The sequence below is a fragment of the Phoxinus phoxinus genome, assembly GCF_949152265.1.
Source record: "Phoxinus phoxinus genome assembly, chromosome: 10".
Classification (NCBI taxonomy): domain Eukaryota; kingdom Metazoa; phylum Chordata; class Actinopteri; order Cypriniformes; family Leuciscidae; genus Phoxinus; species Phoxinus phoxinus.
The window spans coordinates 20089484-20101575 of NC_136885.1; the positions used below are offsets into that span (position 1 = coordinate 20089484).

General features: G+C 35.2%; 1 protein-coding gene across 7 annotated transcripts in view; it reads right to left on the reverse strand.

Moving 5' to 3' along the window:
• The window catches only part of fxyd6l (FXYD domain containing ion transport regulator 6 like), a 22998-nt gene continuing 10906 nt past the window's right edge, over positions 1-12092 (reverse strand). Inside the window, exons 1-10 of one of the 7 annotated variants that reach the window (XM_079625607.1) lie at positions 8735-9166; positions 7445-7501; positions 7184-7210; positions 5621-5644; positions 5152-5175; positions 2167-2241; positions 1547-1580; positions 836-867; positions 726-762; positions 170-646 (exon numbers count right to left, since the gene is read on the reverse strand). In XM_079625607.1, coding sequence (XP_079481733.1) covers positions 752-762; positions 836-867; positions 1547-1580; positions 2167-2241; positions 5152-5175; positions 5621-5644; positions 7184-7210; positions 7445-7496 — 279 coding nt within the window. In that variant the 5' untranslated portion in view covers positions 7497-7501; positions 8735-9166 and the 3' untranslated portion in view covers positions 170-646; positions 726-751. Of the gene's footprint in view, positions 647-725; positions 763-835; positions 868-1546; positions 1581-2166; positions 2242-5151; positions 5176-5620; positions 5645-7183; positions 7211-7444; positions 7502-8734; positions 9167-12092 lie in introns of those variants that run through there. The other 6 variants (XM_079625610.1, XM_079625608.1, XM_079625609.1 and 3 more) reach the window with 6 other exon arrangements.

Genomic DNA, 12092 nt, shown 5'->3' on the forward strand with positions numbered 1-12092 from the left:
AAATACTATTGCAAAATCATCTACACAGCTGCAAGATCAAACTGGTTGAACTAATATTACTAATAACAGGGTCAACTATTTATAACACACTAAATAGGAGAGACAGACCCCAGATGCCAAGCACAAATGTTACATAACCGTTAAGTCAATTTCTTAATGACACTTTACAGATATTCCATAGAAATCACTTTATTTTCAACTACAGTGTACAGCTTTATAGTCAATTCGGCAAAGTGACAAAACTGGAAGGACAATTTACAAAATGTATAAAATGCCTACTATTTCCTTTAGCTACTGAGCACTTACACATACTATACTACGCATTTCATAAACTTCACTGAAAGCTGAAAAGCACATGACAAAAACTTGGCACAAATCTTACATATATCAGGTGCTGAATTAAACATTACGGCAAAGTAGTTCTAGCTGAGAATTAACAGTTTTATTGAAACTTTTTTTTTTTTTTTGATTTTTAAAAAGGAGCACTCGTACTGTCATGCATCCAAGAGACAAAGAAATATTGCCATACACATTTAAAAACTGTGGTGAACACTAGAACTAAATCCTCAAGGGACCGTTTCTTCCAAATGGCCACAGTTTTGATTAAGATTCTCCTTAAGAAGCCATGCTTTCTGTCAAAGGGAACCTAAGGACAGCAGAGATAGTCTTAAACATTTATGCAGGATATATAACATCACAATAAATCCAAGTAGAGGCAGTGTCACCTGTTTCTCTGTTCCCTCGGTTCACTTTATTTTGCACCTGCAATAAAAATACAGTAAATGTCTGTTTCTTTTTAAGCGTCATGAATCCAAATAAAACAGAACATTCTCACCTCTGGCTGCCTCTGTGTCAATTCCCACTGGCCTGTGAAGCAGATAAAAAGACAACAGCGACAAGTTCAAAGATCTATTCTGGACAGCAGAGAAATAAATGGAGATTATATAGAAATCTATCATCTCAAAGTTGATTGCAAATGGTTCTATGATCTACTTAAGATTACAAAACCAGGTTTCACCATTGGAACCTTTATTAAAGTCAGCATGAAAACAAAATGATAAATTCTTGTTTTTAAGGAGTATTGCAATATTCAATATAAATAAATTCGTGGCCTCTTAATCTTTAATCAAAATAAGTTCCCCCTCCCTTCTGCAATGACATCTCTCTCTTCTCTGATGACATGCTTACTGGCATGAGGGCGGGGCAACCGGTCACTCACATGACATCACAGCAATAGCAAACCACAACCATTGAACCAATTTTTGAGGGACAAAATCTACATTCTTTCCTGTTCGAGAAGCGGTTTGTGTGAAAATATGGAGGGAAAGACTTACAATTTCGGTTTCATGCTGACTTTAAAGGTGTGGTCACATTAGCGACATTTCGGTGGCAAAAAGGTCCATTGTCAATAGTGAATAGTGTCACACAGTAGTCAGTGTAAAAAGCAATTAGCTTTCTGTTGGCCAAACAACGGTAAATGTGACTGCGGCTTTAGCCTGAACATTCTGGTAGAATAAGATTCATTATAGTTTTCTTTGACCCTTACTTTGACTTTTTCCCTTTGCAGCGGCATTTCCGACCTATAGGAAACAAACCAGAAATCAGACCCAAACAAATGGTGGTTTATCATAACATACAAGAGAAATACATTCACATGGTCTTAGATGTAGCACATAGCATTTTCCTGTAACATGCTTTGTAACATGAGAAATTTCACATGGTAAACAGCCAGATTACTGTGCTTATAAACAACTCATATGGTCTGTACAACAGACAGCTTCTCAGAGGTAATTTATGTGGGCTGGTGGGGGTTTCAGAGCAAGAGAGTCGAGGGTTAGACTGGCTGCATAAGGCATGGTGCGGTGTTGGGTATCTTAGAGAGGTTTAAACTTAGAGGTTATGAAAGACATGCTGGCCTGAAACCAGTCTACCCTCAGTAACCGATATTTGTTTATCTATGTGCGCGGATACACTTTTTAGAACAATTTAGACAAAATTATACAGAAACTGTTTCTAAAGGTTTCAATTTGCCATGGCATGCAGTATACAATGTTTTTGTAAGAAATGGGATAAAAATGCTACATTTTCACCAACTCCATGCTCCCCGTGACATTTATTAAAACATAACTCGTTCTCAGCCTAGTACGCAGATAGTTTGGCACTCACTGACAATGAGGAAGATGCCCATCAAGAAGAGTATCACGGCAAAGACCATACCACCGATCCTCAGAGATTCATAATCTGGAAGGAGGATTCAGACGACCATGTACAAATGCACAAATGTTGACATGTTTACATTTTGAAAATATGAATGATACATGAGTTAAATTAGAAACATTCCACACAAGCTTAAAATATATTGTAAATAAAGAAAAGTTGCACTATGGCAAAACAATACACAAGTTAAGATTCATTCAGAAATCAGCCCTTTTGTAGCAGGCGCACATGGAATCTGTGCCTGCAGAACATGTTCCTGTTTAGGCCTACAACTACTACTTAAGATTCATATTAGAAATTTAATTTTTTTTTAAAACTATATTCAACAGAATTTCCCCTAAAATAAGCACAGAAAATGTGACAAAAGGTCTGCAGATTCCAGTTGGGCTTGCTTACCAGTGTTAAGGCAAACACAATACGCACAAACACTAATCTCCTGAGCATAATGAAGAAGCTGAAGAATGACTTTTCCCCGAGACAGTCTGGAACCACTTTTTAAAAACTGCCATGTAGTGTACTTAGTAGTTTGCTTTCTATTCTAAGTAGGGCTCTTCATTGTTCTTTATAATTGTAAATGAGACAGATCATTTATATATCCAAGTATGGACAATGAACTGGAAATTGTGGGGTAGATATATCAGATTTTGGCTGATGTGCTTTACAGAAGCTTAGTCCCGGGGTGAGTAGTTTCCATCTATTTTGGAAAAACAGAAGGGGAAACGCAAATCTCGCTGACTTCCCAGATGTTTCCTGAGCAGGGTGATGCACTTTGGCCCCAAAAGCCCTTGCTAATACACCAGTACTCAGCACAGTATGGGAAACATCAGTAACTCCCATAATAAAATGACATCAAAACAAATTCAAAATACAATACATTGAAAAACAAATGCCTCAATGAGAAGGGTACAACTGGGCTAAAGGGGATTTTCCTCTAAACCACTAGGTGACAAAAACAAAAGTATGGTTTTTGGTATAAAAAGCACTAAAAGGCACAATAATTAACATGATGGTAAACAAATGGTTAGATTCAGATGGTAAATATCATATATTAGCCTAAGTTTGGTGCGACCTTAGAGATAATGACCGTATTCATAATGAAACCATATTTAAAAATATATATATTAATCATATAATAAAATATAATTGATTGTCACTACTGTAAATCTATAATTAATATGGGATCTCATTCAATGCTTTCAGAATCTTTACTTTAAAAAAAAAATTGTTTCTGTATTTTTATATTAACATTTAAAATGACAGTATATATTTTTTTGGGGGGAAATCATTTTTATTTATCAAAATAAACAGAAAATAGTACAAACTTTGCTAAAGTGATTGTTTGAACAAGTATATTATTCAAACATTATTTTGTTAACTTATATTTTATGTTTATGTATATTTTAAGTTCATGTTAACTAGGGCTGCACAATATATCGAATTTATCGAAATATCGCAAATGTATATATCGCAATATGCATATCGCAACAGCTTGCAATAAATGGGGTCATGAACAAAAGTTCAAAAGACAAAGTTTTTTTTATCTTTAATAAGTATCAGGATATATTTAATTCATACAGTGAAAACTAAGCAATGTTTTATTTTTATATTTTATGATTCAGTATCTTTTATTAAATAAACCTAATGTAGGATAACCTGAAGCCCTGTGGTTTACACTGATGTTATAATAACACTTCTTACGCTACAGTAAAACACTGATGTTCACTTTCAGAAGTTATAAGGATGTTTTCTTGTCATAAAAAGAATGTGAAACGCATGTAGGTTATATCATTTTAAATATATTTTAAATATAATTGAAGTTTATTTTACACACTTTAAAGGATAATTCCGGTATTTAACACCTTGAGTCTATATTGTAGTTTGTTTTGGATGAACAAGAGTGGTGGACAACATTTTTTTGACAATGGTTCCTCTCTCGAGTTTTTGACTATAATAGAATTGGCCATGGACCCATTTAACATTGGAGTCAATGGGCATGTCCGAAAATGTAATTAAAACAGCCAATAATGTTCGTTTACAAAACTGTTAAACTCACCGAATGGTTAGTGGTGTTCGTTGATGATTATAAACAATATATCGTCGCAATATATGATTCCAATCCGTTTATTTTGCTATAGTGGAACTATTTTTTCAACAATAGGATTTTACAAAATGACGAATAAAACACGACAGAAACTGTATTTCGCAACACTTTTTGTTTCTGGAACATCAACTAACATCACTAATCACTCGGTGAGTTTAACAGTTTTGTAAACGAACATTATTGGCTGTTTTAATGACATTTTCGGACATGACCATTGACTCCAATGTTAAATGGGTCCATGGCCAATTCTTTTATAGTCAAAAACTCGAGAGAGGAACTATTGTCAAAAAAATGTTGTCCACCACTCTTGTTCATCCAAAACAAACTACAATATAGACTCAAGGTGTTAAATACCGGAATTACCCTTTAAGCATTATCGTATCGCATATCGAATATTGCATTATTTAAGGAGTTATCGCATATCGCATTTTTCTTCAATATCGCACAGCCCTAATGTTAACTTATTTTAGCTTAAGTATTTGTATAAAAAAATGTGTGATTTTTGCCCCATGCCGGTGAGCCTTTTAATCCTGTGTGTGGGGTAAAATACCCACCGTCACCTTACACATTGATAAGATTATTAAACAAAATAAACCACTTTTATGATTTATTTTCACACAAAATATGTTGCTCCATCAGTGTTCACCACAAACATTTTTGTTTTTTCTGCAATCATACACTATGGGAGTAGTGAAAAGCACATTTTTCTTGAGATGCCCCGTTGTACCTTACTAGCATTTTTCCCTATCAGCTTTATGAAGTCAACCAAGAGATTTCCTTAATCCATGTAAGTATGTATACTGGCTAAGCAGCTAAAGACCATCTATACTCACCATAATGAAATGGCTTGTCGTACTCTGGTGGGAGAAAAAAATGACAATAACTAGTGTCAAAACTCGGCAAAGATGTAAAAAAAAAATTTATATAAAAAAAATATTTATATATATATTTCAGATACTGGTAGCATTCAAAATATTAGGAGAATTTAAGAAGATAAATGACAGCATTCTAGCCAAAACATAAAAATAAATTATCTACGTATCTGCAAGCCATTTCTCAAACATCAGAATGCTGTAGACAAATTGATACTGTATGGAATTTACTGTAAGAGGACAAAAGCTTTCTGACTGGTGACTCCATAATTTTTGCACCCATGGTTAACTAAAAGCTTATAGTGTCAAACACACACTGTTTCAAGGCACACAATATATAAACCTGGTCAAGCCTGGCTAAAAACAATGTTAATAAGCCAATAAGACGTTTGGTTAATGTAAAATATATTGTAGACTAGAAGACACTTACCGTGAACTTCATCCATTTTGGAAGCTAATGGAGAGAATAAGTTTCAATTAAAATCTAACCAAGCAAAAACATTTTTTAATGCCAGTCAAACTATTATGAACAAAACAATTAGATTATCTTTCTTAATCTAAGAGCATTTAGAGGAAAATCTATTTAATTAGTGCAATTAAAATGAATATAGGATTTCTAAAACTGCTTAGTATAAAACTGCCAGCTAAACATTCCAGTGCACTAGTGTTAACATTATGGTTGCACACTACATTTCAACAGTAAAGATGTTTGGACACAGACACACATACAGCCATAAACTATCACTATCTTAAAAAAGCATGTGTACAAGCATGGTAGACATGAGAAATGCTCACACTATGACAGCCAATCTGAATCACTTCATTTTATTATGCCAGATTAAAAAATATATACATTAAAAAAAATTAAATATGAGACTTATTAAACAGGAAGGCTATTTTAAGAACTCATCTCTAAAGAAATCATAATAATAATCGCTATATTCTTCAATGAAACAAGACACACAAAAATCTCTCCAAGAGTTAACTATGAAACAATAGCCTAATTCTCTAATATTTGACATGTTTATTAAGTTCTTCTCAAAGACGTATTAGTATTAAACAAGCATTTGCCTGAAATGTTACTTTAGGATTATATGTCCCCATTTTATGTCACAAATTTATCAGTGGAGTAATAATAGAGCAACATGTTTTTAAAGAGTCTTTTCAGAGGAGCTGCTCTCAGAAAGCAAAAATGTTGAAGGCATCGCTCCAAATCTCCCATTAAACATTATGAATGGTCTGACTAAGACTTTGGTTATCCATAATGATCTCTCTCTCGCTCTCTCCCTCCAACCCTTTCAAAAACAATGGACAAAGCTTTGATGCAAATACTTTGTGGACAAAAACCATTACACATGCATGATTATGTGTGCAGTGTTTACATGAGTACACACACTGGCCAGTCTGACTTAAATCGTGCTTAAATGGGGTATTCAAATGTTGGTTTTGGCAACAACTCAAAATAAGTGTCTGAGAATGCAACAGTTCTCGCAGAAATCCAAAGGATTAGCCTTATTCACAGTACTGAAACTACTAAAAGTGGACAAATCTCAATAGAAAACATTCCAACAGCAATACTTGAAATGTTGCAAGGTCAATCAATCTTAAGAAGTAGCAAAACTGTATATACACTCAAGGTTAGGTACAACATGAGCTGCATTGGCACAAGAAAAAGTCTCAAGCCTTGTAGTGCGAGAGTTGTGTTACTTCATGGGCTTTTCAGAAAAACCCTTCAGGGAAAGGTGTAATAAGCAGAAACAAGACTCTGTGGAACCGTTTGAGAAACGTGCCAAAAATATGTTAAGCCAAAACTGCACAACCTGCTCCAGTATCAGAAAAACAGTCAAGTGCAACAGCTGCAGTCAAGTTTTATGAAACAAAAATAAACAGAAAAAGCCTCGATACAAAACAGAAGCACAGAAAAACTTGAAGTTCAACTTTGTTGATCACTCGCATCGCAGTGCGTCACTAACCCTCTAGTCTACACACTTACCTGGCATTTCCCTGCCAAAAGCTGATCCTGCACACATACACACATACCGTTAATCTCTAAGGGGAAGTCTGCGCAGGACAATAATACTTCTAATATATTGTTGTCTAGTTATATTCTTGAACATTTGAGGAAGACTTTCTAGTTTATATAAAAACACTGATTTATCAGAGTAAAGTAAAGAGAAGGTGTCTGTAAAAAGCCCATTAAAAAAAAAAAAAAAAAACAGTAGAGCAAATAAAGAACAAAAGTAACAGCACTCACCCAGAGCTGGAGCGAAGTAGGACAAAAACACTGCAGCAACACAAAATTCCATCTTGTCTGAAAAAAACAACAAGTGAGTGTGAGACACTGGGCTGTCTTGAATCCCTGCAAAATTTCACACACATGCTTCAGTTCTTGTGGGAAGCAAAAACCTGACTAAAGATGTCTCACTTCCCTCATTTTGCTTGAAAACAAGTGTTAAATGAAGTTATTTTCACCATTTAACAAATAACTTTAAGCCTGAATTGAAATCCTGGCAGTTGTGGGAAGAAATTTTTTCTTTTGTATTATGTTTAAACCATAGAACTTCCACAGAAAATAATAAATGTGATTACTAGATGGAGCATTTCAGACACTGCATCTAGCTGAAAATGCCCTGCACAAAAAAAAAGAGCAGTTCCCAGCATGTTTCTGTATCCTGTTGCCAAGAATGGCAAAAAGGCTCTATTTTTGGAGGACCACCTCAAAACGGTGGTATAAGGACCCCAAGGAGCATGCCTGTATGGTGTGGCATTTCAGATGATATTTGGTGAGTGCCTTACAGACATAAGTGTTGGTTTCAGCTCTAACTCCAAAACACACACACCAGATAATGCCTATCTCAAAACACACTGTCTAATCAGCAATTGATTGGAGACTTCCAAGAGGCATCAGTGGTCTCTGAACATCTTAGATTAAACTTAATTCATTTGTGTACAGAAAGACCACAGTAAAGTACAGTTGTTGCATAGATGCGTCACTAAAACCTTTCTACACAGGATAAATATTAAGGAGGAGGAGTCCCATATACAATTCTGGCACTCAGACACAGAAGCCCCCTCCCCCATTTAACCCACATTTGTGGGGTTTTACTAAATTGCTTGGTGGTCGCAGGAAAGCTTTCTCTCCATACATTACTAATCCTATAGTACAGTAAAACGTCTTAGGAGTACGCGATTTAAAACGTGGTCTGCAAAACAACTCAAGGAGCAGTAATGTGATATAGATGGTCACGTGCTCCAGCTGCCGATTTAATCAAGACTGCATTCTTGTAAATGTTAAACAAAGAAAGAGAAAACCACAAATAAAAAAAATATTTAAAAAATGCATTCGATGCTGCATGTATATAAACGGCACGTGATACAATCACCTGTTTTTGAACAGATCGATTTGAACAACAGATCACACATTTGCAAAAAAGCATTTACGAACCATGTGGTAGTTATGCAAGAAATATTGCGTTGAAATATTGCGTTAAAAGTAGTAATAGTTTAACAAATTTCTTAAATGTAAAGCGCGTGAAAGTCTTACCTGCTCAACAAGAAAAAATTGGCTTTATCGAATCCCTGAGGCAAATTAGAAGAAAACTCTCGACGAAAGTAGGCTATATTCTGTAAAATGTCTATAGAATGAGTGAGAAGGTGATACCAAAAGTCTGATATCTTCTCATCCGAGTTTCAAAAAGCTATTTCTTAAACTGTGAGCTACCCGTAGTCTTAGTAGTGGACATGACACGTACATGTAAATATTTTGTGATGTTCGAACGCGCGCCTGACTGTGTAGCGGAGCTAGACTCCTCCCCGGCTCTCACGGAGCTCATTATTATTGCTTCATAGTTCATACTAGACCTCTGCTCTGACCTGGGTTGAGGCAGGCAAGTGATCGACCTTTAAAGGATTGTATAGGACATATTTAGGGCGCAATCTCCTGAGGGTTGCCTCGCGCAAACATCACATAGCGTCTGGAAGAGGGCGTTTGCACAAGAATGCATGTCTCCAACGTTGCCTGTCAGATGTTAAATATTTATTTAACATCTTTATTTAACAGCATTATTTATTGTAAATGATTTATCCAGGCACATTTGTTTTTATTAATGTGCCCTCGTAATCTTTAATCAAAATAACTTCCCTTCCCATTTGCAACAGCTCTTCTGATTACATGTTTACTGTCGCGAGGGCGGGACAGCCTGTCAATCAATCACAGCAATAGAGCTAACCAAAATTATCCAATCAATTCCCGATGAACAAAACGTCTCGCCGTAATATAGGGAAGAAAAGACTATTGCAACTTTATTATTTGGAAATTGAATGCATATAAAACTGCTTTAAGATGTTTGTTTTTTTTATATTAGTAGGCCTATTACTGTCTTGGAGATGTAATTCTACATGTGCCATATTTGGCATCGAAAATGAACTATGTACAGCTTTTTCTTTTGTCTAATAATTATTCTGACACAAAGTGGTAAACAACCTGTTTTACCAAGGTTGCCAAGGTTTTACCTCATTTGAATGCAATTTCTTACTTTAGATGAAAACATGTGTTCTGAACTTCTGATTCATGTAATTAACTATGTATTAGATATAAATGTATAATAGCCTACATATATAAAATAAAACACTTTTAAAACCCATCAACTGTTCACCCTTTTGTTTTGGGTTTGACCTTACGAGTTACTTTTTGGAGAGGGGGTTTAAAACTTGTGGTAAAAGCCCATAACTGAACAGAGGGATCCCACATATTTCAATATCCGCTTAAGTGTGACATCATGTGTCATTTTCAGGTCCAAACACTCAGATCTCAGAAGCAAACAACAAACTGTGTTAATATTATCACAGACAGACACGCCAGTCCAGAAAGCAGATTATGTGGCATGTGTGGCTATGTTTAAGGGTAACTTTTAGGGTTGTGCAAAAATTATTGCACATTCACCAAATAGGTGGTATGCACTGTAAATCAGCATTCAACAAAAGAAGAAAGTAGTATTGCGCACTTTTTCTTAGCTTTTGTTTCCATGTTGAGAATGTCTGGTGTGTTAACCATGACATACTCTGTGTTGGGTTGGTTGAGTTTACACCCAAACACTTTTTTGGAACCAGCAACTCGAGTAAGCAAGGTCACACCAACACAGCACTCACTCTCAATCTCTCATGTGAACTCCATCTTCGTGCATGTATTATTGTGGAAAAGTTTTACCTGTAAACTCACCGTGCAAACTATCCACCAGCTATCATCACTCTCTTAACTCTTTATCTATCATCTGCATTGTCCCATTATTTCATCTGAGCATTAAACTACTGTTTGGGCACGCTAATTTGACAGGGAGTTTGGTTTATCCTGACAAATATACACTCACTACCGAAAAATTATGATCTAACCTTTTTCTCCATACCAAAATTTCAGATGGCCCAACAAATATGATTAATCTTTTATGAAGTGTTGTTTATTAGGATGCCGTGAGCTCGGAGACTAGTGTACAACGTAAGTTTTTAAAGGGATAGTTCACCCAAAAATGAAAATTAGCCCATACTCACCCTGAAGCCATTCCATATGACGTTCTTCTTGTAGACGAATACAATCAGAGTTATATATTAAAAAAGTCCTGGCTCTTCCAAGCTATACAATGGCAGTGAATGGGTATATTTTTTTGGAAGTCCATCAAAGCGCATCCATCCGTGATAAAAGTGCTTGAAACGGCTCCAGGGGTTAATAAAAGCCTTCTTAAGTGAAGCGATCGTGAAGCGAAGTGTTCGTGTAAGAAAACTACCCATATTTAAAACGTTATCGACTAAAATAACTAGCTTGCAGCAGACGGCCTACCGATCGATTTACGCCAAAAAGAGTAACATTTGACCTGACACACAATGTAATGACTAACGTGATTCCCCAGCCCTGTTTGTTTGAACCGCGAGTGGTGTCAATTGGCGTCAATACATTGTGGGTCAAGTTCAAGTGTTACTCTTTTAGCATAAATCGATGCGTATGGCCGTCTGCCGGAAACTAGTTATTTTAGCCAATAAAGTTTTAAACATGGTTATTTTTCTTACACGAACGCATCGCTTCACTTCAGAAGGCCTTTATTAACCCCCGGAGACGCGCGGAGGACTTTAATCATGGATAGATGCACTTTGGTGGACTTCCAAAGACATACAGCCATTCACTGCCATTATAAAGCTGCAGCCAAGACTTATATATATATATATATATATATATATATATATAACTCCGATTGTATTCATCTGAAAGAAGAATTGGCTTCAGGGTGAGTAAATCATGGGCTAATTATTATTATTTTTGGTTGAACTATCCCTTTAATGCACTTCCTGCTGTTGAAAAAGAATGGAATATATTCTCTTTGCCTATTTTTAAACAAATATATATAAATTAGGGCTGTCAAAAGATTAATCGTGATTAATCGCATCCAAAATAAAAGTTTGTGTTTACATAATATATGTGTGTACGGTGTATAATTATGATGTATAAATACACACATTCATGTATATATTTAAGGAATAATTGCATTTATATACTGTATATACATTTATTTAATTTATATATAAATATTTTATATATAAATATAACCAATTTTTCTTAAATGTATACATGATTGTGTGTGTTTTTATATATATATATATATATATATATATATATATATAAATAATTATACACAGTACACACATATATTATGTAAACACAAACTTTTATTTTGGATGCGATTAATCACGATTAATCTTTTGACAGCCCTAATTTATATATAACAATATGGTACAACAAAATGAGTGACTCATGGAAAGAATAATTGTTTTAGATTTCGCAGATTTAGATTTCAGATTAGATTTCACACGCAGTCCGTGTGTTCAGTCCACCGGCAGAAACATAAAACGGTGCCTGT